At 41.3% G+C, this 23,520-nt stretch overlaps 3 protein-coding genes across 3 annotated transcripts; 1 reads left to right on the top strand and 2 right to left on the bottom strand.

The window, feature by feature from the left end:
• Positions 1-8,130: 8,130 nt before the first annotated feature.
• Positions 8,131-12,241, bottom strand: LOC115192889 (protein FAM89A). The gene is made up of 2 exons (XM_029751825.1): positions 11,817-12,241; positions 8,131-10,549 (listed from the first exon to the last, which is right to left on the bottom strand). Exons 1-2 carry the CDS (start codon positions 12,066-12,068, stop codon positions 10,289-10,291), a joined length of 513 nt encoding a protein of 170 aa, XP_029607685.1. The 5' UTR covers positions 12,069-12,241; the 3' UTR covers positions 8,131-10,288.
• A 1,710-nt stretch (positions 12,242-13,951) lies between these two features.
• Positions 13,952-17,674, bottom strand: sprtn (SprT-like N-terminal domain). The gene is made up of 5 exons (XM_029751813.1): positions 16,986-17,674; positions 16,700-16,799; positions 16,440-16,568; positions 16,041-16,359; positions 13,952-15,916 (listed from the first exon to the last, which is right to left on the bottom strand). The coding sequence occupies exons 1-5, from the start codon at positions 17,294-17,296 to the stop codon at positions 14,937-14,939; spliced, it is 1,839 nt and encodes a 612-aa protein (XP_029607673.1). The 5' UTR covers positions 17,297-17,674; the 3' UTR covers positions 13,952-14,936.
• A 269-nt stretch (positions 17,675-17,943) lies between these two features.
• LOC115192875 (exocyst complex component 8-like) lies at positions 17,944-20,526 on the top strand. The gene has a single exon (XM_029751800.1). It carries the CDS (start codon positions 18,104-18,106, stop codon positions 20,171-20,173), a length of 2,070 nt encoding a protein of 689 aa, XP_029607660.1. The 5' UTR covers positions 17,944-18,103; the 3' UTR covers positions 20,174-20,526.
• Positions 20,527-23,520: the final 2,994 nt, after the last annotated feature.

The raw sequence follows: 23,520 nt of genomic DNA, 5'->3' as shown, positions 1-23,520 counted from the left end.
TTTGAATTTAAGCTGTAAAAAAGAGCAATACTCTCTTGGTAATCAAGCCTGTATGATTAAGACTAGGAACTGTGGAATGATAAGCATTTGACACACATGCTCACAGAGGCTGGCTTTATGTGCTAAGGCCACTTGAGACCTTCTAATCGGTTATGTAGTGCATATCAGTCTGCATATTTCCTGACCAAAGCCAGCTGCTTTGTTGGTATTTCTTAACTGTATAAAGCACACAAATATGTCCACTGGAAATGCTGTTGTTGTATGCAGACAGAGCCTAAAGTCAGTGTGAATAAAAGTATATTTTTGATAACTCACAGATTTCTTTCCAGCAGGTCTCATTTATTGTTTCTCTCTTCCTTTTTTTTTTACAGTGATAGAAAAAATACATGTTTCTCATTCCTGCCATAACTCGGGTTCAAATGTAATGCCAAGATGCATGGTGTGCTCACAAGTTGTAACAGGACTTTACATTGTTGAGTGAACTTTGCCTTGGAATGTTTTGTTTGGTATCTTTACCTGGATACCTCAACTGGATCTGAGCATCTGCCAGTCTGAATGGTCCAGGAAGACGAACAGTCATTGTTTTTAGACCGCTTGCCTTGCAAGCACATGTGGAATGAGAGGAGAGAAGAATTAAAGGTGTATCCTGAATAAATACTGAGTATTGGTATCTTATCCAATCAAGAAGGCATGTCAAGTAGAAGCTAACAACCTGCAGTCTGCAGTGCTAGAACAAAGATTCATCCCCACATGTTCTCAGGGCACATACTGTTAAAACCAATAAACAGAGATCTAAAGCCTGGCATGCTGACCCAGCCCAGTGCTTTCAAACAGTGGGAACGTGTTATGAATGGCCTCAGGTGGTCGCGGGTAATTGTAGATCCATGCTTTGAAAGATTCCACTGCTTGTGAAATTGACCGATGTGCCTTAAGGACATGTCAGAACTGGTTTTAACCGCTGTAATAAGCCTTCCAAATAAAATACACATACCTAGCTCAGTGTTGGTAATTGAGAAAGTCAAAGTGTTCCAGCAAGCTGGTGGGTGAGATTAGCAAGCTTGTAGTGAGTGTTGTACTAGCATTATTCAACCTGAGGGGAAAACTACAAAGCAGCATCAAGCAGCATCGAGTTAGCCAACTATCGTGCCTAAATATTCTGATACAGTGCATTCAGAAAGTATTCAGACCCCTTGACTTTTTCCACAATTTGTTATGTTACAGCCTTATTCTAAAATGGATTAAAAAAAATACAAATCCTCATAAATTGACACACAAAACCCCATAATGATAAAGAGAAATCAGGTTTTTAGACATTTTTGCAAATTTACTACAAATAAAAAAAGAAATACATTTACATACAGTTGAAGTCGGAAGTTTACATACACTTAGGTTGGAGTCACTAAAACTCGTTTTTCAACCACTCCACTCATTTCTTGTTAACAAACTATAGTTTTCGCAAGTCGGTTAGGACATCTTCTTTGTGCATGACACAAGTAATAATTTTTCCAACAATTGTTTACAGTCAGATTATTTCACTTATAATACACTCTATCACAATTCCAGTGGGTCAGAAGTTTACATACACTAAGTTGACTGTGCCGTTAAACAGCTTGGAAAATTCCAGAAAATGATGTCATGGCTTTAGAAGCTTCTGATAGGCTAATTGACATCATTTGAGTCAATTGGAGGTGTACATGTGGATGTTTTTCAAGGCCTACCTTCAAACTCAGTGCCTCTTTGCTTGGCATCATGGGAAATTCAAAAGAAATCAGCCAAGACCTCAGAAAAAAATTGTAGACCTCCACAAGTCTGGTTCATCCTTGGGAGCAATCTCCAAACGCCTGAAGGTACCACGTTCATCTGTACAAACAATAGTACGCAAGTATAAACACTATGGGTCCACACAGCTGTCATACCGCTCAGGAAGGAGATGCGTTCTGTCTCCTAGAGATGAACGTACTTTGGTGCGAGAAGTGCAAATCAATCTCAGAACAACAGCAAAGGACCTTGTGAAGATGCTGGAGGAAACAGGTGCAGAAGTATCTACATCCACAGTAAAACGAGTCCTACATTGACATAACCTGAAAGGCCGCTCAGCAAGGAAGAAGCCACTGCTCCAAAACCGCGATAAAAATGCTAGACTACAGTTTGGAACTGCACAACGATTGTAATTTTTGGAGAAATGTCCTCTGGTCTGATGAAACACAAATAGAACTGTTTGACCATAATGACCAGTGTTATGTTTGGAGGAAAAAGGGGAGGCTTGCAAACCAAAGAACACCATCCCAACCGTGAAGCACGGGGGTGGCAGAATCATCATGTGGGGGTGCTTTGCTGCAGGAGGGACTGGTGCACTTCACAAAGTAGATGGCATCATGAGGAAGGAACATTATGTGGATATATTGAAGCAACATCTCAAGACATCAGTCAGGAAGTTAAAGCTTGGTCGCAAATGGGTCTTCCAAATGGACAATGACCCCAAGCATACTTCCAAAGTTGTGGCAAAATGGCTTAAAGACAACAAAGTCAAGGTATTGGAGTGGCCATCACGAAGCCCTGACCTCAATCCTATAGAAAATTTGTGGGCAGAACTGAAAAAGCGTGTGCGAGTAAGGAGGCCTACAAACCTGACTCAGTTACACCAGCTCTGTCAGGAAGAATGGGCCAAAATCCACCCAATTTATTGTGGGAAGCTTGTGGAAGGCTACCCGAAACGTTTGACCCAAGTTAAAAAATGTAAAGGCAATGCTACCAAATAATAATTGAGTGTATGTAAACTTCTGACCCACTGGGAATGTGATTAAAGAAATAAAAGCTGAAATAAATCATTCTCTCTACTATTATTCTGACATTTCACATTCTTAAAATAAAGTGGTGATCCTAGCTGACCTAAGACAGAGAATTTTTACTAGGATTAATTGTCAGGAATTGTGAAAAACTGAGTTTAAATGTATTTGGCTAAGGTGTATGTAAACTTCTGACTTCAACTGTAAGTATTCAGACCCTTTGCTATGAGACTCGAAATTGAGCTCAGGTGCATCCTGTTTCCATTGAATATCTTTAAAATGTTTCTACAACTTGATTGGAGTCCACCTGTGGTAAATTCAATTGATTGGACATGATTTGGAAAAGCATACATCTGTCTATATATGGTTCCATAGTTGACAGTGCATATCAGAGCAAAAACCAAGCCATGAGGTCGAAGTAATTGTCTGTTGAGCTCTGAGACAATATTCTGTCGGTACACAGACCTGGGGAAGGGTACCAAAAAATGTCTGCAGCATTGAAGGTCCCCAAGAACACAATGGCCCCCATCATTCTTAAATGGATGGAGTGTGGAACCACCAAGACTCTTTCTAGAGCTGGTTGCCTGGCCAAAGTGAGCAATCGGGGGAGAAGGGCGGTCAGAGAGGTGACCAAGAACCCGTTGGTCACTCTGACATAGCTCTATAGTTCCTCTGGAGATGGGTGAACCTTCCAGAAGGACAACCATCTTTGCAGCACTCCACCAATCAGGCCTTTATGGTAGAGTGGCAAGACGGAAGCCACCCCTCAGTAAAAGGCACATGACAGCCCTCTTGGAGTTTGCCAAAAGGCACCTAAAGACTCTCAGACTGTGAGAAACAAGATTCTCTGAGTCTTGGCCTGAATGCCAAGCATCACGTTTGGAGGAAACCTGGCACCATCCCTACAGTGAAGCTTGGTGGTGGTAGCTTGGTGGTGGCATATACAGTATACAGTAGCAGTCAAAAGTTTGGACACACCTACCCATTCAAGGGTTTTTCTTTATTTTTACTATTTTCTACATTGTAGAATAATTGTGAAGACATAAAAACTATGAAATACCACATATGGAATCATGTAGTAACCAAAAAAGTGTTAAACAAATTCTTCAAAGTAGCCACCCATTGCCTTGATGACAGCTTTGCACACTCTTGGAATTCTCTCAACCAGCTTAATCTGAAATGCTTTTCCTACAGTCTTGAAGGAGTTCCCACATATACTGAGCACTTGTTGGTTGCTTTTCCTTCACTCTGCAGTCCAACTCAACCCAAACCATCTTAACTGGTTTGAGGTCGGGTGATTGTGGAGGCCAGGTCATCTGATGTGGCATTCAATCACTCTCCTTCTTGTTCAAATAGCCCTTACACACCCTGGAGGTGTGTTGGGTCATTGTCCTGTTGAAAAACAAATGATAGTCCCAATAAGCGCAAACCAGATGGGATGGCGTATCGCTGCAGAATGCTGTGGTAGCCATGCTGGTTAAGTGTGCCTTGAATTCTAAATAAATTACTGACAATTTCACCAGCAAAGCACCCTCACACCATCACACTTCCTCATCCATGCTTCATGGTGGGAACCACACATGCAGAGATTATCTGTTCACCTACTCTGCGTCTCACAAAGACACGGTAGTTGGAACCAACAATCTCAAATTTGGAATCATCAGACCAAAGGACAGATTTCCACCGGTCTAATGTCCATTGCTTGTGTTTCTTGGCCCAAGCGTCTCTTCTTTTTTTGGTGTCCTTTAGTAGTGGTTTCTTTTCAGCAATTCGACCATGAAGGCCTGATTCATGCAGCCTCCTCTGAACAGTTCATGTTGAGATGTGTCTGTTGCTTGAGCTCTGTGAAGCATTTATTTGGGATGCAATCTGAGGTACAGTTAACTGTAATGAACTTATCCTTTGCAGCAGAGGTAACTCAGAGTCTTCCTTTCCTGTGGCAGTCCTCATGAGAGCCAGTTTCATCATAGTACTTGATGGTTTTTGCGTCTGCACATGAAGAAACTTTCAAAGTTCTTCAAATTTCATGGATTGATTGACCTTCATGTCTTAACGTAATAATGGACTGTTGTTTCTCTTTGTCTACTTGAGCTGTTCTTGCCATAATATGGACTTGGTCTTTTACCAAATAGGGCTATCTTCTGTATACCTCCCTTACCTTTTTTACAACACAACTGATTGGCTCAAACACATTAAGAAGGAAAGAAATTCCACAAAAAGGTGGCTACTTTGAAGAATCTCGAATATAAAATATATTTAGATTTGTTTAACACTTTTTTGGTTACTACATGATTCCATATGTGTTATTTCATAGTTTTGATGTCTTCACTATTATTCCACAATGTATAAAAAATTGTCAAATAAAGAAAAACTTTTGAATGAGTAGGTGTGTCCTTTTGACTGGTACTGCAATCTCCATAGACAATCTTCAGACATTGGCAGTAGAATGGCCTTACTGATGAGCTCAGTGACTTTCAACGTGGCACCATCATCACCTTTCCAACAAGTCAGTTCGTCAAATTTCTGCCCTGCTAGAGCTGCCCCGTTCAACTGTAAGTGCTGTTATTGTGAAGTGAAAACATCTAGGAGCAACAACGGCTCAACTTTGAAGTGGTAGGCCACACAAGCTCACAGATCGGGACCGCCGAGGGCTGAAGCGCGTAACGCGTAAAAATTGTCTGTCCTTGGTTGCAACACTCAGTACTGAGTTCCAAACTGCCTCTGGATGCAATGTCAGCACAATAACTGGTTGTCAAGAGCTTCATGAAATGGGTTTCCATGGCCGAGCAGCCGCACAAAAGCCTAAGATCACTATGAGCAAAGCCAAGTGTCGACTGGAGTGGTGTAAAGCTCACCGCCATTGGACTCTGGAGCAATGGAAAAGCGTTCTCCGGAGTTTTTTAAAATTTTATTTCACCTTTATCTAACCAGGTAGGCAAGTTGAGAACAAGTTCTCATTTACAATTGCGACCTGGCCAAGATAAAGCAAAGCAGTTCGACACATACAACAACACAGTTACACATGGAGTAAAACAAACATACAGTCAATAATACAGTACAAAAATAAGTCTATATACAATGTGAGCAAATGAGGTGAGATAAGGGAGGTAAAGGCAAAAAAGGCCATGGTGGCAAAGTAAATACAATATAGCAAGTAAAACACTGGAACGGTAGATTTGTAGTGGAAGAAAGTGCAAAGTAGAAATAGAAATAATGGGGTGCAAAGGAGCAAAATAAATAAATAAATAAATACAGTAGGGGAAGAGGTGAATCCAACTCCATATTAATGCCAATGATTTTGGAATGATATGCTCGACAAGCAGCTGTCCACATACTTAGCAGCTGTCCACATACTTTTGGTCATATAGTGTATCTAAGTTTAGCTTTGTTAATGAATCAGAAAATCAATAGTAATTTCTGGTTGCTTGTCAACGTTAGCTAGCTTATTGATCCTGCTTTGCAGTATACCCCTCTGGTGAAGTAATTGGTCATGAGTCTGGATAATCAGATTAGTATAACAAGAATCACATCAGAGGCATTACAATTTTGAAACCAGTGTATAAATGTGCCCTTGAAGGGAAAAAACATTTGATTCATCGGGACAAAAGATGTCATGAAGAATAGATAATGTGTGATTTATAATTCTCTATGTCAGTGAAGGAGATGAACAAGAGCTCAGTGTAAGCTCATGATGATAATTCCAGCCAGGTCCAGGGCTCAGAGAGTAAAAGTCAGGCAGGATCACTGAAGCAGAGCTGACTGTTCTGTGCCAAAGCCAAGCTGTGAGCTCTAGACAAGTTAACCAAGGAAGGTAGGTCGCCTAGTGGATGACAGGTAGCCTAGCGATTAAGAGAGTTGGGCCAGTAACCGAAAGGTCGCTGGTTTGAATCCCTGAGCCGACTCGGTGAAAAATCTGCCGATGTGCCCTTGAGCAAGGCCCTTAACTCTAATTGTTCTGCTTAATCAACCTGTTCTCATAGACTAAACATAACATAGTAAATCTAAATCCGGAACACTCAAATTAGTATGATATAGTAACATAAAACAGAAGGATACTAAAGGCAAAAACAAAAGGAGGACGGCTCGTGGTAATGGCTGGAGCGGAATTATTGGAACGGTATCAAATATATCAAACACATAGCTTCCATGTGTTTGATGCCATTCCATTGACTCCGTTCTTAATTCTATTGCAGCCCAATGGTAGAATTATGAAATAAGCAATAAGAAGTGTACTCCATTATTATGATCCTACACGAAGCCCAGCCCTTATTTTAAGTGTTTGTAAAATCCCCTATGGGAAAAATGAATGGTGTTTACTACTTCATCTGAAAACTCCTAAACTGTACTAGTTACATTGTTTATACTTCAGAGTGTTTTCTGGCGTTAGTAAAACCAAGGGAATTTAATAGTTTTTTTCCCATTAATTGATTAAGCTTTGAGGTGAGTAGTGTGTTTGTGGTCTGAGTGGTGGCACACCCCGGTTGCACGTAGCCCAGTGCTTGTGTGGCAGAGTCACGCCAACTGTACCTTGGATTTGCTTTCAATCAAGATTATGTTAATCCACCACAATCTCCTAAACAGATGCTCAGCCCAGCACAGCACAGCACAGAGGCGTGTTCAGTACAGGCTGCATTCCAAAAGGGCACTTCTCATCTGAGTACGTGCAGCCCATACTGTACTCTGAGGAACACGCGTTAAGTCTGAGTGTGTGGAGAGGGGATTAGTTCTGCCCTGATTTTAGCTGCCCAGCTGGGTTGCTTGGTATATGACAACGACGGTTGACGGTCACTGTCTGTGAGAAGATACAGTAACAGGGCAACTATCTGAGGGTCCACCAGTGTTGTTCACATGATTTGTCTACGGAGCCTTGACCTAACAAGAAAACACTTGCAGAGCCAGATTGTGCAATAGCTCGCTACTTTATCTGAGCAGGACATTCCAGAAGCTTTGCTTCTCAGCTTTCACTATGAGATAGAAACAATGTTATCTTCAGCAGTACATATACAGTAGATGTCTAGTTACATGTCACACATATACATTAATTGGTGCTTATTTTGAACAAGACAATCATTCTTTAAACTATGTCAAACAGCAATAGTGTTGAAATAGCACTCCAAACACAGCCAAAGAAGAAAGTCTCTATGGCAGCTATAATAAACTATCCAGTCACTCTAAAGTGCAATGATGCAATGTTCTGTTGGTGCCAAAGGTGGCATTTGATCAATACCCTATCAAGTGGTGCATGCTGACCTGTAAAGCCAAAGCTAATTTTAGAGCTACAAAGTAGAGACAGTTGTGTTCAGTTGCCTGTGAATGACAGTTTCATGCAGGAATAACAGACAAATCTGAGTAAAGTCATTTTATTAAATGCATAAGTTTAACTATCACAAAAAAGAGCATAAAACCAAATTTCTAAAAACAGTAGTATGGTCATTCACTGAAAAATATCAAATATGAGGAATGGATTGAAACAAAACAAACCCTTCAAATATTGTCTTTGAGTTCTGTAGGAGGGAACAATCAAAGATACATCATAGATTAAATTACTACGTAGATAACAAATTCATTCATCTTGACCTTTTTCACTCAAAATATGGACTGAAATCATTGGGTAGAGAAGCAAATCTAAACTTAAAACACAATGTTCTTCACACTTTTATCGTAAAATGTTTGCTAAGATTGAAGTTTAATTTCCTTGGCTTGAGGCCTATATTGGCTCTCTGTAGATTCTGATTCAGCACCAACTCCTTGAAATGACTGTGGTAAAAGAACAGCTTTCTGATTGGATGAAATCAAGACCAATCAAATGTGTTTATAAAGCCCTTTTTACATCAGCAGATGTCAAAGTGCTATACAGAAGCCCAGCCAAAAAAAAAAAAACAGCAAGCAATGCAGATGCAGATGCACAAAGACATTGTTTATCGGATATCGCCACATGAAACCGAATCTCATCGGGATGCAGTTGTATACATTTCATATCTGTATTACTCTGGATTATTGACTCTGGTGAAGAAACCTCTTCTGTTTCCCTTTAAGGTGGGAATTGAACAAGTAACTGTGCTGTAGTTACAGCATACTATGCACCACGTGTGCCATCAGACTGTCCGAAAGACATGACCAGAGTGAGAAAAGTGCTGTGAGATGAAGGGACAGATAACGGCAATAGTCAAGGTTGGAGACCTAAAGGCACTAAGTGTGGAGATTTCTGTTTAGTGTGATGCAGAAAAATAAGAGACTTCAATCCTGTAATACTGACTTTCAATGTGGGGCTGGTGGCAGCAATATATACATTAACGGTGAAGCTGGAGGTAGAAAATTCAGTACATGACACATTGAGGCATAGGAGTTACCGAGGACATTTTATTTTAACTCCCCCTTTTGAAAGCTTGCTGTAGCTTACCTCCAGTCATCCTCTGGTGTGTATATTGTCAAATGGCATTAATCATAGTCAAGAAATCATGCCTAAACAGATCAACCTCCTGTACTACAAAACATTCATTATATTGTGTAACATCGGAGAAAAATTAAACTGACTAGGAGCATCTAGAAGAACATTGCACAGTATCATTCCTAAAACTATTACAATTCAGCCCAGGTGCTTCAATTATACTCTTTGGTTTGCGTACCACAAACACATGAATTGTGGACCAGTTTACACAACAAAAAAGTCTGGATACAAAAGCAAAATTTCACTTCTAGAATTTACTTCCTAGCCTATATTATTTTGATGAGCAGTCTATGCAGCTAAATGTTGCGAGTGCAGACTTGGTGTCAGTTGGCTACAAAACACCGTAATGGACACAATTGCCATACGTGTACTAAATGCATGTCCTAGTGGGGTCAATATATGAATTCATGAGTACCCTGTATTGATTTGTTAAATGAAAACAATGGTGATAACTGTACTTAAGTCGACAATCTAGTTTCATTGAAGAACTGTTAACTGAAAAGGTATGAAGAGCCACAGTACAATATGAAATTAAGCACACCATAGGGCTTCAAAGAAGCACATGCTTACTTACCCCAGTATAAAACCATTCCAGAAGCAAGCGTTTCCAGCATTTTAATACTTTTTCACATTTCTACACTTTTCTCCAGCCTATTCCACCCAGACCACAAATCCGTAACAGTCAACATTGCCACTACATGCCATCTAAAAGTTGATTTCCTCCCTCACTGATTGCAGGGACAGGCATCCCATCCCTTTTGCTAATTAAGACCTTCCCAGTCTCTGGGATTTCAACCCTGTAAACATTGTGTTGACAGAGCTTGGAAGTACTCACAACAAATCATTTAAAAAAAACTCAACTCAAAATGTCCATAGTAAGAGAAAAGACCATATAATTTATAATAAATAATGAACCTTTTGTTTATATATTTGTATGAAAAGGTCTGCTGAAAAAGTACTATAAGCCAGCAAAACAATGCATGGCACAGCTCTTTATTTAAAAAAGCATATTGCCTCAAACGTGTGGAGTCAAGGAGCTCAGCTCTTGAGTCTCTCAGATGGTGATGTGGAAAGAGTCTCCTAGCCAGGAGTCCTTGCTAGTCCCGTTTTTGGGAGATGTCGCCTCACTTCCCTCCGGTTGGTCAGTTGGTGTTGTGCTCGTCTCCTGGTAGTATTCATCATCTTCATCAAAGTAGCCATTCTCTATCCCGTGCCCGGCGCTGAGGTCGTGGCAGCTGCCCTTGTACTCCTGGATTGACTCGTGGAGGGACCAGAGCTGACACAGCAAAGACATATCCTGCTGACGCAACCCCACCTGGAAAATACAAAATTAAACCTGAATTATTTGAAGTGCTCAAAAGGGTGTTTTATACTATACCTAAACTTTAGAGATTAGACAAAAGAGCAGATTGTGCTTCATGCCTAGCCCAATATTGGACTAAAGGAGCCTAACATTGCTTCTTCTCTACCCAACGACTAAGGAGTAACGGTGCAGTCTATGCATCTAAATGTTATGTTTAAAGGGCGAATTGGCTCAGGAAGCCAAAAACTCCATCTAAAAAGGTGAATCAGTTCCCAACTGTAGTTTGGTCCTTGAAACATAAATCCCCCTACTTTCATAATACATCTAAATCATTTCACAAGTGCAAAATACACACCTACTGTTCACTTACCCGATTTTAACAGTTGCAGCAGACAGTATTTCAGTGACATGTCTATGGCTTCTGTCTTCTGCAGACAGCCAATTAGACGCGGATAGCTAATTAGTACAGGTAGTTAACTCTGTATTCCATCTGTTTTCGTAAACAAGTGCTGTAACATAAAATATGGCCGTGTGGGAACCCTAACCCTATAAAGTTATGTATCAATGTAAAATTGTTTGTATTGTGTCTCGCCGATAATAGGTCCTTCATATTAGAAATGAGAAAGTCCTTATGCTTCCAAAACCGTACTGCAAGTGATGCCTGTTAACGTTCAGACCGAGCGTCGCGGCTCCCACCCTACAGAAGATAACTTCATCCAGTGAGTTGGGTAGTGTAACGGAACAGTCATGATCAAGGGCTACTTCCTGCCTTCAGCTAGAAATATTTGTTTCTCTCCATTCAGTCAATATTTTATGGGATAAAATATTCATCATAAGATAGGCCTACAGTGAGGCTTAAAGTTCGATTTGTAAGCCTTCAAATGGCTACTCATAAAGAAACATCTGTTCACAAATCAAATTCACAAATTTAGTATCGACTGTAGGCTATCAAAGAAATCCAAACCGGCATGAAATCCTACAAGCGACAATGTATCAATGTTTCATCTTGGTCTTGTCACCGTTGAGTATTGGCTACAGTGTTGCAAATCTTATCACAGAAATTGGCAACTGCCTGTGTCAAAATTCTGTTTACATGTTTCAGCTGACTATAAGAGCTACAGTACTAATTAGACCATGAATTAATTTAGTCATTTGGAGTAATTTCGTGATTGTCAGAACAGCTGTTCTCATGATTTGACCATTCTGCCTTGTAAAATGAGAAGGAAAACAACCCATCACGATCTTGTTTGCAATCATAAATCACATCCCCTCCACTTACCATTTCTTTTCGGAGGAGTGCTAAAGCCGCATCAAGGTTGGCCGGTTTATTCGCAAGCAGATTGTCGGAATTGTTTCGCCCACGACTAAGGTCGTCCTGGATCATGGTTTTCTTTGCATACATCCTTTCCATCTCTCTCCAAGACCCGCCGCTTGAATTCAGCAAGCCGCTTAGGCTCTTCGGCAGTGGGGGTAGCCCCTCAATGAAGGCCAGTGTTCCGCCCGCTGTGCCGTTCGCCGATTTACCGTTCATCGTTATACCTTTAACTTAAATTCGATACTTTAGTGGGAAGACGTTTTAGTGGTTATAAATAACCACATTCGGTAAAGAAATTCGTCTCCGACGAGCACCATGCAACAGTATAATTCTTTCGTTGACGCCAACAACCGTAATCTCCTTTATGGCTCTGGCTCGCACTTCCTGTCCCTTTAACCCAGTTCTAGTTGGATTGGGCGTCACCCAAGGTGACGGACAGGAAAGTGTGGTTGAATATTTACAGCCTTTACCAGTAGTTTTTTTTTGGGGGGGGTGTTAGAGACGCTCCTATCTAATTCATGCTGTTTATTGCTAAATGAAGTCACAGCTCTATGGTGTGGGGATTTGATTTATTTATAAGACAGTTGGCTGGATTCACACAGACAGTCCAATTCTGATATTTGTTTTCACTAATTGGTATTTTGACCAGTCAGATCAGCTCTGAAAAACAGCTGCTGTGAAAAGATCTGATGTGATTGGGCAAAAGGCCAATTTGTGAAAAATGTCAGAATTGGACTGCCTGTGTAAACGCAACCAATGATGATGAGGAACCACCAAATAGCCATAATTTAATATTTTATCAAATGAAAGTTATCAAGCTTATTTTCTTGCAATTCTCCAATTGTGGGATACAAGTGCATTGATATAATGTTGTTTAGTATAATGGCACACTTCGCAAAGAAACAAACATGACATATGCTACATGAATACTGCTGAGAATAGTTCAAAAGGCATTACTTAGGCTGAGGTCTTCATGACATGTGTCTGCAGAACAAAGGTTTTCAGTATGAAGGACAGATGGTGGGATTTCCAACCATGGTCCTGTTTCATTAACAGACCCTCAACAAAGAGACAAAGCCCACCCAACAGAGGCACATGTGGCCTATACAAGGGCAGATGTCATTGAAGAAGCAAGGTCTCAACAAATAATGTGTAATTGTAAATGTGAAAAACTAAATCATCGATGTATTCCCTTACTTAAAAAACATTATTTTATACTCTATGAATTGGCAGTGTGTCAATACGAGTTGAAATGTACTCACGGTGTGTTTTTGATGATACACTGCACAGTCAAGACAAGGACAGTTATTGGATGACTACCCCATTAGGCCTTCCTAAGTGTTGGTGACTTTTGACTGCAGTGTACTCAAGATGAACGGATTATGAATTTACCCCTGTGGACATGTGCTTTAAAAACAGGCTAGAGGAAACAGGTGCAACTTATCTTAGAGCTTCTCATTTGTTTGTCTTCTCACTAAAATGCATTGTATGCTATTTTTCACTGTGCTAATCGTCTGGGATGTCCTCAGAATCTAGCAGGCCAGGATGAGCAGAAGTTGTGACATACAGCTGCCTGCCTCATTGTTATGCCTTGAACTCTACTGCCCTCCCTCTCTGCCATGACATATCTCACCCCACTGCCCCTGAGTCATCCTTCCCTAAATAACATATGCCTTGATTTTATTCCAGAATGAACCAGAAACCATACAGGGAAAACCTTCCTTTGTACATGTAAGACCACAGACAAAAATAGTACTATTGGTAATATTGCACAAGCAGTTTTTCTTTTCGGAAACGGTCATTGCTCTCTTGGCCCGGTCTAGTTACGTCCCCATAAAACCTTCCCGTACTCCTTGAATGCGGATCAAAAGAGGATTCACAACAATGCTCTATGCCCTTGGGAGGGCAGGAAATCTATTCATATGTGTCTAAGCATGTAAGGGCATTGAAGTATGTGTCTGAGAATTATGTCATTTTTCAGTCAATTTAATTAATATCGTTATATGATGAAATGGTATTTGAGATCATCTTATTGATTTCTATTAGTCTGCCATTGAGGAAGCAGGACTATGAAGTCACATTCAGCCAGAAGACACATAGAAGGTATGTAAGAACATTTTATTTTCCCTTCATAAACATTCCTATTAAAACATGAACGTTGGTCTTATTTCATCAGAAACAAAACAAATCCAACATTCAACTTAACATTTATACCAGCAGCACACATGCAGAAAATAATCTGCAAATACATTAATACTATTTCAATGATGGTATTACTAATGAAAATAAAAAAACAATACAACTAAAACACTAAATATCTTCAATAACAGCTTTGTTACTAGTTGGCTACACACTACTACTACGGATAATTTACAGAGGCTTAAGAGAAATGCACATTAGTGCTTCCATTGAACAAGGCATGAAACTATTATTGATGACATGAGTCAGCACATGCCCTTGTAAAATACTTGACCCTGTCGAATGTGACGAATTCTAAGGCCTAGAGAAGTGAATAGCAAGCACGTGTGAAATTCAATACTGCCCGATCAGCATACCAGGAAGACACTTTCCAAATTCAAGACCGCAGCAAATTGCCTATGCAATGGCAACATTGCCTTGACCCATCAAGTCAAAGTGGCACCAATGAAATCAATTATTCATGAGCGAAAACCAATGCTAAAACATTTGGAACATTTTCTTAAACATGGTTATCTGAGGTAGCATTTCACAATTGATCAAAGTTTTTGGAAATATTTACATGGATCTACTAAGGCACAAGTCTCTCTGCAAACTACCATAAACATAACAACCCGGTGCAGTCCAGATGTTCTTCTTTAAGACTAAAACCAACAGGGTTTTTCAGAGGGTTTTACATGATGTAGGAGATGCCAACTGGAAATCTTCAAAACTGTATCTCTAATTACAGCAGTACTACATGAGATACAAGTGATATTTCAACTTATTAGCAAAACCGGCTTTGAATTCAGGGAAACAAACTCTATACAACTTAACCTATGCTTAGACCTGTTAGAGGTTGTGCAATATAAAACAGCTGCAGGGCATTCTCCTCACATTTCAGTTCTCTCACATGAGACAGGAATCTAAATGTTCATTGATTTTTGTCTCTTGCACCATGGCTTGGCATACAGGGCAGCTGACGTTCACAGTAAGGCTTGCAGAGCTGGCAGAGTTGTTCTGAACTGCAGGATGGGCTGCTGGGGTAGTCGCCATGGCAATGTCCTCCCTTGTACTCCTTGACGTTGATGGTGATGACTCACCAATTGTCTGCTGAAAGAAGTCAAAGATGTGAGCAGAGGTGCGGTCTTCCCAAGGCCTCTTCCTAGAAACTGGAATGTTGACTCCAATAGGCTTTTTAGGGCCTTTGAAATATTTGGAGGAGTGCGGCTCCGTGGACACGGCAGGTTTTGATGTGGCCGGAACACCAGAGTGATGGCTGTCCAGTTGTCTGGTGTCTGAGGAAGTGACAGCTTTGGCTGGTTGTCCACCACCCACAGATGAAAATGCACTTTTAGTCTCATCTGGAGGTTTTGAGACAGTGGAGGTACTAGAACTAGCTGCACTTCCAGACTTCCAGCCACTGGCGTTAAAGAAGTCTTGGACAGACCTTTGCTCTGTTTTGGTCTTGAAAGTGTCTGAGGAGTCACTATGTAGCTTGGACACAGTGGTGTTGGATTTGTAAATCCTAACAGGTGAGCCACTGATGTTGACAAATGCCTTGGTGTTGCTGACAGATTTTTTAACAGGGGGTTTCGGTCCTCTGAATGGACCGTGTGCTCCCCCTGCTATGGAGGTTGTGGGGCTTGTGCTCCCCTTCTTCTGTGGGCAGCTCAGACCTGGCCGTCCAGGCGAGTCAATTCCTTTTGCCGTCGCTTGAGCAGGAGGTGACAGCACAAGCCTGGGGGACACAGGAGTAGTGAAGGGTGTTGTGGGACTGTTGACAATAGGTTTCTTGAGTTGAAATGACGATGGCTGCGAACTCCCTCCAAGCAGAAAGCCTTTGCCACTGAATGGGATGATATTCCCTTTGTCCTGTAAACCAGAGCCTGAGACAAAAACATCAGAAATAAAATGTAGATTCACCAAGACACATTCACTAAGCCATATTTTGAATGATAAATGATATTACTGCTCTCAGCATTCATCAAACGAGAAAGAAACATGTATCACCTGCAATAACTGTACTGGAAGGCTTGCTGTTGCTTGTGGGCTTGTCTGTAGGCTTCTCGTCTTTGCTGGTGTCTGTCTTGCCTTGGCTGGTGTCTGTCTTCTTGCCTTTCTTTCCATAACCCTCCGGCTCCTTGACCTTGGTATAGGTGCCCCCACAGGAGCGCAGGTGGTCCCCCCACCATGTGTCTTGGGCTGAGGGGGCACGGTTCATTGCCCTCTTCACGTATCCAAAGTAAGGCTTGCGAGTTTGACAGGGCCCATCACAGCGCCACCAGTGCTGACGGTAGAGATCCACTTCATCGTGGAACGTGTGATAGACCTGGTGGAACACCGTTGATTCAGAAGTCAGATGCATATCAACACAAAGTACACTTTGACCGGAGACAGAGAAGAACCTACTGTGATTTTAGTGCCAGTAGCTTGGTTGATTCTGTCCATGTGCTTGCAGAACTCAGGTCCATGCCCATCACGATCCCTGTTGTTTAGAGTCACGAAGAGCAGTGCATGGATCATCTCATGCAGAAGTGTCTGGAATAATTAACAGAGTATTTTTCATGTTATGCCATACTGAAGAAATGCCACCACAGCCACTTTGCATGTGTTAAATCTTATACAATTGTAATCAATCTGAGAAGGTTCAGGTTGGTTAGTCAAAGTACCTGTACAAGATCCCGACGGGGTCTGAGTTTCAGTAAAGGTTCACTGAGTCGAATAGAACACAGTCCACCTCGTCCTTCATAAGAACACACACCTGCACACCTACAATTTAAGATTTTATGAGGGGACAGGCATTGAATAATATAACATAAGGGAATCCTCTAACCACAAGAAAACAATCACAGTTCGAGTTATAAATGGATAGTGAATGGGCAACATGTTCTAATGTAAGAGCTCCAATCAGAAACACGTGAATCATATCTGATGATTGATACAACAATGACTTACAGTGTCATTCGGGGGCTCCACTTGACTTCAACACCACTGAGCTTTCCCCAGAAGAACGTGTCATTGAACTCCAGGAACATCGCCCTCACATCTGGGATTGGGTCAAGCGTCTCCCACGACTCATCCACAATTGACATGGGTTTCTCTGGAGCAATAGATGGACGTGAATAGGGAATGACATCGCTGCTAGACTCAACTTTTCGTTTTTTGGTGGTTTGGCCATAGCTGTTGTCATCATTTGTTGAATTTATGGATGCCTCGGCATTAAATTGCTCTTGCAGCTGAATGGCAAGCAGGAAATCTTCGTCCATGTTCAACTACTGATGGATGAACATATAATTCAAGTTAGATGGATATAAGATAGCTAAATTAGATAGCTTGTGATGTAACGTTGACTAGCTAAATAGCTAACGTTAGCCAGTAGGCTAATGAACGCACCAAAACCCAATCATACGATTTGGCGCTCTAACTTTAGCAACATCAGACGACTGTCATCGCGGTCTAATCAATTTGATTGTCATATAGCTATATATACGTAAGAGTATCTCAATATTCAGCTTAAGTTAAATGTAGATTCATTTCTGTAATTATTTAGATGGTTAACTGGCAATACTACAGAAAAAAAACGTTTTCGCTCTTTTTCAAAATACTTCCTGTTTACGTGCTTTCCTAGTTTACGGTGATATCCTTCATTCTATGGTACTGTTGGGAATTCTGGGATACGTTATTCCGCCACAGTGGCACTCGCGAATAAATGTTGTCCAACTAAATAGTTATTCAGGATGTTATATAAATACGTTGAAATGAAAGAACATTTATAAAATAAAAATGTTGACTGTAATTTTGATCTCTCAATATGACTATAACTTAAATGACTAAGCGCACAATTTATTTTTATTTATTTTATTTTACATTCTTTTTTTAACCCATAGACGTTCTATTGGCCACCTAATTTCCGTCTCGTGACGTTTTGGGCAAAGATGTTGTTCTGTCTGTGTTTTGGGTGTTAACATATTTCCTGTTAGCGCAGCAGCTAAAAAACAGCACATATTTATGTATATTAATCAGAAGAAGACATCTTTTTTTTAATCAGAAGAAGACACCCAGTAACCTGGGAGATGGCAGAGCAGGCGATCAGACTGCGCAAGCAATTAGAATCAGCTAATTTCGACCCGCAGAATTATGTCAAGCATCTCTCACAACAATCTGATGGCGACAGAGATTTGCAGGAACATCGTCAAAAAATACAGGCCCTGGCAGATGAAACGGCTCAAAACCTGAAGAAAAATGTCTACAAGAATTACAGACAGTTCATCGAAACTGCCAAAGAGATTTCATACTTGGAGAGTGAGATGTACCAACTGAGTCATATTTTGACAGAGCAGAAAAGTATAATGGAGAGCATTACCCAGTCTTTGCTCTCAACAGATAAGGATGAAACTGCGAAGGAGATGCTGGCAGCATTCCCTAAAGACACAGAGGAAGTGAAACAGAGAACACTGACTACACTGCTTGAGAAAGTGGAGGGGTGCAAAAACATTATGGACACCCCAGGTAGGTATTTAGTGTACAATGGTGACCTGGTTGAATATGATGTGGACAACATGGCACAACTTCAAAAAGTGCATGCCTTCCTGATGAATGACTGCCTTCTCATTGCCACCTGGTTAGCGAATCGCCGTGGTACAGTGAAGTACAAATACAATGCACTGTATGATCTGGAGAGCTTTGCCATTGTCAACGTGAAGGACCACCCCCCAATGAAGGACATGTTCAAAATCCTGATGTTCCCCGAAAGCCGCATATTTCAGGCAGAGAACAGCAAGATTAAAAAGGAGTGGCTGGAGATCCTTGATGAGACCAAGAAAAACAAAGTGACAAAAGAAAAACACAAGAAGGAAGAGGTAGAGGTTCCCAACTCACCTGTGAGACCAGAAGCCTTGGTTTCGACCAACCCTTTTGATGACAAAGAGACCAACCCTTTTGACTCAGAGGAGGCAGTGGATCTGAGCTTGGAGTGGATCCAGGAGCTTCCCGAGGACCTGGACGTGTGCATTGCCCAGCGGGACTTTGAAGGTGGCGTGGACCTCCTGGACAAGCTGAATGAGTACCTGAAGGACCAGCCTGTCAATCTGAGGGTGAAAAACCTCAGGGTGAAGGTGGATGAGCGTGTCCGACAGCTGACGGAGGTGCTGGTGTTTGAGCTTTCTCCTGACCGTTCCCTCCGCGGAGGACCCAAAGCGACCCGTCGAGCCGTGTCTCAGTTAATCCGGCTGGGGCAGCCCACCAAAGCCTGTGAGCTCTTCCTTAAGAACCGAGCCGCTGCTGTGCAGACCGCCATCCGCCAGCTGCGCATTGAGGGGGCTACTCTGCTCTACATACACAAGCTTTGCAACATCTTCTTCACTAGCTTGCTGGAGACTGCCAAAGAATTTGAGATGGACTTTGCCGGTAACACAGGCTGCTACTCTGCATTTGTGGTTTGGTCCCGGTCATCCATGAAGATGTTTGTGGATGCATTCAGTGGGCAGGTGTTTGACAGCAAAGAGAGCCTCTCCACTGCAGCTGAGTGTGTCAAGGTGGCCAAGGAGCACTGCAAGCAGCTCAGTGAGATTGGTCTGGACCTCACCTTCACACTGCAGTCCCTCTTGGTTAAAGACATCAAGTCAGCCCTGCAAAACTACAAGGAGATCATCATTGAGGCCACCAAGCACCGCAACTCTGAGGAGATGTGGAGGAAGATGAACCTGATGACTCCAGAGGCTCTGACAAAGCTGAAGGAGGAAATGTGCAGCTGCGGCATGAGCAACTTCAATCAGTATACAGGAGACGACTGCTGGGTCAACCTCAGCTACACCATCGTGGCCTTCACCAAACAGATGATGGCTTTCCTAGAGGAGGGGCTGAAGCTCTACTTCCCAGAGCTGCACATGGTGCTGCTGGAGAGCCTGAGGGAGATCATTCTTGTGGCTGTACAGCACGTTGATTACAGCCTGCGGTGTGAACAGGAGGCAGAGAAGAAAGCTTTCATTCTACAAAATGCGTCCTTCCTACATGATACTGTACTCCCTGTGGTGGAGAAGAGGTTTGAGGAAGGAGTGGGGAAACCTGCTAAGCAGTTACAAGACTTGAGAAAGAGTGCACGGACCATTCGTGTCAATCCTGATAGTACTATGTCTCAGGTCTAGTGGGTGGATGATTACCTGGTGTGAACAGCACTTTGATGACACTGTTGAACTTCAAATCTTTGGCCAGAATTTATGACATCTATTTATTCTGTCGTATAGGCTATCCAGTGATGATTCTTTCTGTTTAATATGATGTTGAAGAAAATGACATCGAGATAGTTTGTAATTTCCCTTATTTTTTCTATGCTTGATGATATAGCATTATGAATAGTAGGCTAACTGCAATAGGATGACTGATTAATGTTTTATCCTAATGCATTGACAATGTTATTGATTTGTACAAATGCGCCTCTGAAAAACACTGGTATCACGCAAATTCTCTCACAAAATAAAAAGGGAATGCATTATAACAATTTTGTCCAGTTTATTGAAAAACTATTTGTTTATATATACAGTTTGATTTCTGCAAGAAAATGGAAATTTTAAGGATTATTGAGCCAAATGGTAAAAAAGGATTTAGACTTTATAATATAGTTTTGGACCTAGGCTTTGCAAATCTCATGATTTTCAAAATAGGTAATGGATTGGATATTTAAAATATTTCAATTGGTTGAAATTTGTGCCCTGCCTTGAACTGCATGCTGGGATTATGGGAGTGAAGCTTGCTTTTGGGGATGACCTGACCCCACCCCTTAAAATCTTCTAACTGCAGTTCTGAGAAAGGTTTCAAGTTTTATCAGTCGTATGTATGGGATACGCATGGTATTCATCGTCCAACGAAATGCTTACTTGCAGGTTCCTACTCGACAATACAACAACAATAAGAAATAATCAAATATAAGAATACGAACATATTCAGTTGAAGTCAGAAGTTTACATACACTTTAGCCAAATACATTTAATCTCAGTTTTTCACAATTCCTGACATTTAATCCTAGTAAAAATTCTCTGTCTTATGTCAGTTAGGATCACCACTTTATTTTAAGAATGTGAAATGTCAGAATAATAGTAGAGAGAATGATTTATTTGTGCTTTTATTTCATTACATTCCCAGTGGGTCAGAAGTTTACATACACTCAATTAGTATTTGGTAGCATTGCCGTTAAATTGTTTAACTTGGGTCAAACTTTTCGGGAAGCCTTCCACAAGCTTCCCACAATAAGTTGGGTGAATTTTGGCGCATTCCTCCTTACAGAGCTGGTATAACCGAGTCAGATTTGTAAGCCTCCTTGCTCGCACAGCCTTTTTCAGTTCTGCCCACACATTTTCTATAGGATTGAGGTCAAAGCTTTGTGAAGGCCACTCCAATATCTTGACTTTGTTGTCCTTAAGCCATTTTGCCACAACTTTGGAAGTCTGCTTGGGGTCATTGTCCATTTAGAAGACCCATTTGCGACCAAGCTTTAACTTCCTGACTGATGTCTTGAGATGTTGCTTCAATATATCCACATAATTTTCCTTTCTCATGATGCCATCTATTTTGTGAAATGCACCAGTCCCTCCTGGAGCAAAACACCCCCACAACATGATGATGCCACCCCCGTGCTTCACGGATGGAATGGTGTTCTTCGGCTTGCAAGCACCCCCCTTTTTCCTCCAAACATAACGATGGTCATTATGGCCAAACAGTTCTATTTTTGTTTCATCAGACCAGAGGACATTTTTCCAAAAAGTGTGATCTTTGTTTTCATGTGCAGTTGCAAACCGTAGTCTGGCTTTTTTATGGCGGTTTTGGAGCAGTGGCTTCTTCCTTGCTGAGCGGCCTTTCAGGTATGTCGATATAGGACTCGTTTTACTGTGGATATACATACTTTTGTACCTGTTTCCTCCAGCATCTTCACAAGGTCCTTTGCTGTTGTTCTGGGATTGATTTGCACTTTTCGCACCAAAGTATGTTCATCTCTAGGAGACAGAACGTGTCTCCTTCCTGAGCGGTATGACGGCTGCGTGATCCCATGGTGTTTATACTTGCGTACTATTGTTTGTACAGATGAACGTGGTACCTTCAGGCGTTTGGAGATTGCTCCCAAGGATGAACCAGACTTGTGGAGGTCTACAATTTTTTTCTGAGGTCTTGGCTGATTTCTTTTGGTTTTCTCATGATGTCAAGCAAAGAGGCACTGAGTTTGAAGGTAGGCCTTGAAATACATCCTCAGGTACACCTCCAATTGACTCAAATGATGTCAATTAGCCTATCAGAAGCTTCTAAAGCCATGACATCATTTTCTGGAATTTTCCAAGCTGTTTAAAGGCACAGTCAACTTAGTGTATGTAAACTTCTGACCCACTGGAATTGTGATAGAGAAGTGAAATAATCTGTAAACAACTGTTGGAAAAATTACTTATGTCATGCACAAAGAAGATGTCCTAACTGACTTGCCAAAACTATAGTTTGTTAACAAGAATTTGTGGAGTGATTGAAAAACGACTTTTAATGACTCCAACCTAAGTGTATGTAAACTACCGACTTCAACTGTAGGTATAATACAGGAAGGCACAATTTATCGTCCAATATTTACATGTGTTTTGGGGAAGGACACTAAGAGTGCAGATCTTTCAAGGATGCTCTTCAGCCACTTGCTGAGTGGTTAATTTTGACCAAACCAAATGAACCAGTGAAACTTATTGTAACAAACTCACATAGTAGGCAAGGTGATAAATCATATTCTGTGTGATGAAGCTTTTCGAGAGACAATTATTTTCCATTTGAAATAACTGCTATGGATATGATTGACATTTTTGGGGAGAGAGTTGTGACAGCTACCATATTTCCTGCATAATTGGAATCAAAGATTACTCTTGAAATCATTAAATTAAAGATAGCCTAGTCTTTTTTTGATAGTCTAATTTGGGATTGTGTCATACTAAACATTAATTATGAATTGTTCATGTTGTGATGTTTTTCCCATTGTATGAAGCAATTAGAATCCTAATATGACAGCCCTTTGAGTGGATCTCAGGTAATCTGAGACCAATTGATTTATAAACTGCCACAATGGATGTAACTGCTGCAATGCACATGTTAGGGCCAGGGGACACATTATATTGTCCTGACTGGTTAATTATGCCTGACAGTTGCACATTTCAATGACAGTGACACAGTAATGCCAACCAATTTGGCAAGAACAACGGGTGCGTATGCAAAGCATGTGAATCATGGATAGATATACACTACATGAAGTATGTGGACACCTGCTTGTCGAACATCTCATTCCAATATCATGGGCATTGATATGGAGTTGGTCACCCCTTGCTGCTATAACAGCCTCCACTCTTCTGGGAAGGCTTTCCACTAGATGTCGGAACATTGTTGCCGGGACTTGCTTCCATTCAGACACAAGAGTACTCGTGAGTTTGGCCACTGATGTTGGGCTATTCGGCCTGGCTTGCAGTCGGCGTTCCAATTA

This window comes from Salmo trutta, chromosome 1, assembly GCF_901001165.1.
Source record: "Salmo trutta chromosome 1, fSalTru1.1, whole genome shotgun sequence".
NCBI classification, from domain to species: Eukaryota; Metazoa; Chordata; class Actinopteri; order Salmoniformes; family Salmonidae; genus Salmo; species Salmo trutta.
This window is presented reverse-complemented; position numbering and strand designations above follow the sequence as displayed.

What these genes read in the sequence shown, in the direction of transcription:
- LOC115192889 (XM_029751825.1), bottom strand. Translation starts at nt 12,068, where the DNA reads ATGAACGGTAAATCGGCGAACGGCACAGCGGGCGGAACACTGGCCTTC. An exon ending in CACTCCTCCGAAAAGAAATG is followed by an intron (nt 10,550 to 11,816) that starts GTAAGTGGAGGG and finishes TGTATTTTCCAG; the next exon opens with GTGGGGTTGCGTCAGCAGGA.
- sprtn (XM_029751813.1), bottom strand. Translation starts at nt 17,296, where the DNA reads ATGGACGAAGATTTCCTGCTTGCCATTCAGCTGCAAGAGCAATTTAAT. An exon ending in TGGAGCCCCCGAATGACACT is followed by an intron (nt 16,800 to 16,985) that starts GTAAGTCATTGT and finishes CTTAAATTGTAG; the next exon opens with GTGTGCAGGTGTGTGTTCTT. An exon ending in CTACTGGCACTAAAATCACA is followed by an intron (nt 16,360 to 16,439) that starts GTAGGTTCTTCT and finishes GTGTTCCACCAG; the next exon opens with GTCTATCACACGTTCCACGA.
- LOC115192875 (XM_029751800.1), top strand. Translation starts at nt 18,104, where the DNA reads ATGGCAGAGCAGGCGATCAGACTGCGCAAGCAATTAGAATCAGCTAAT.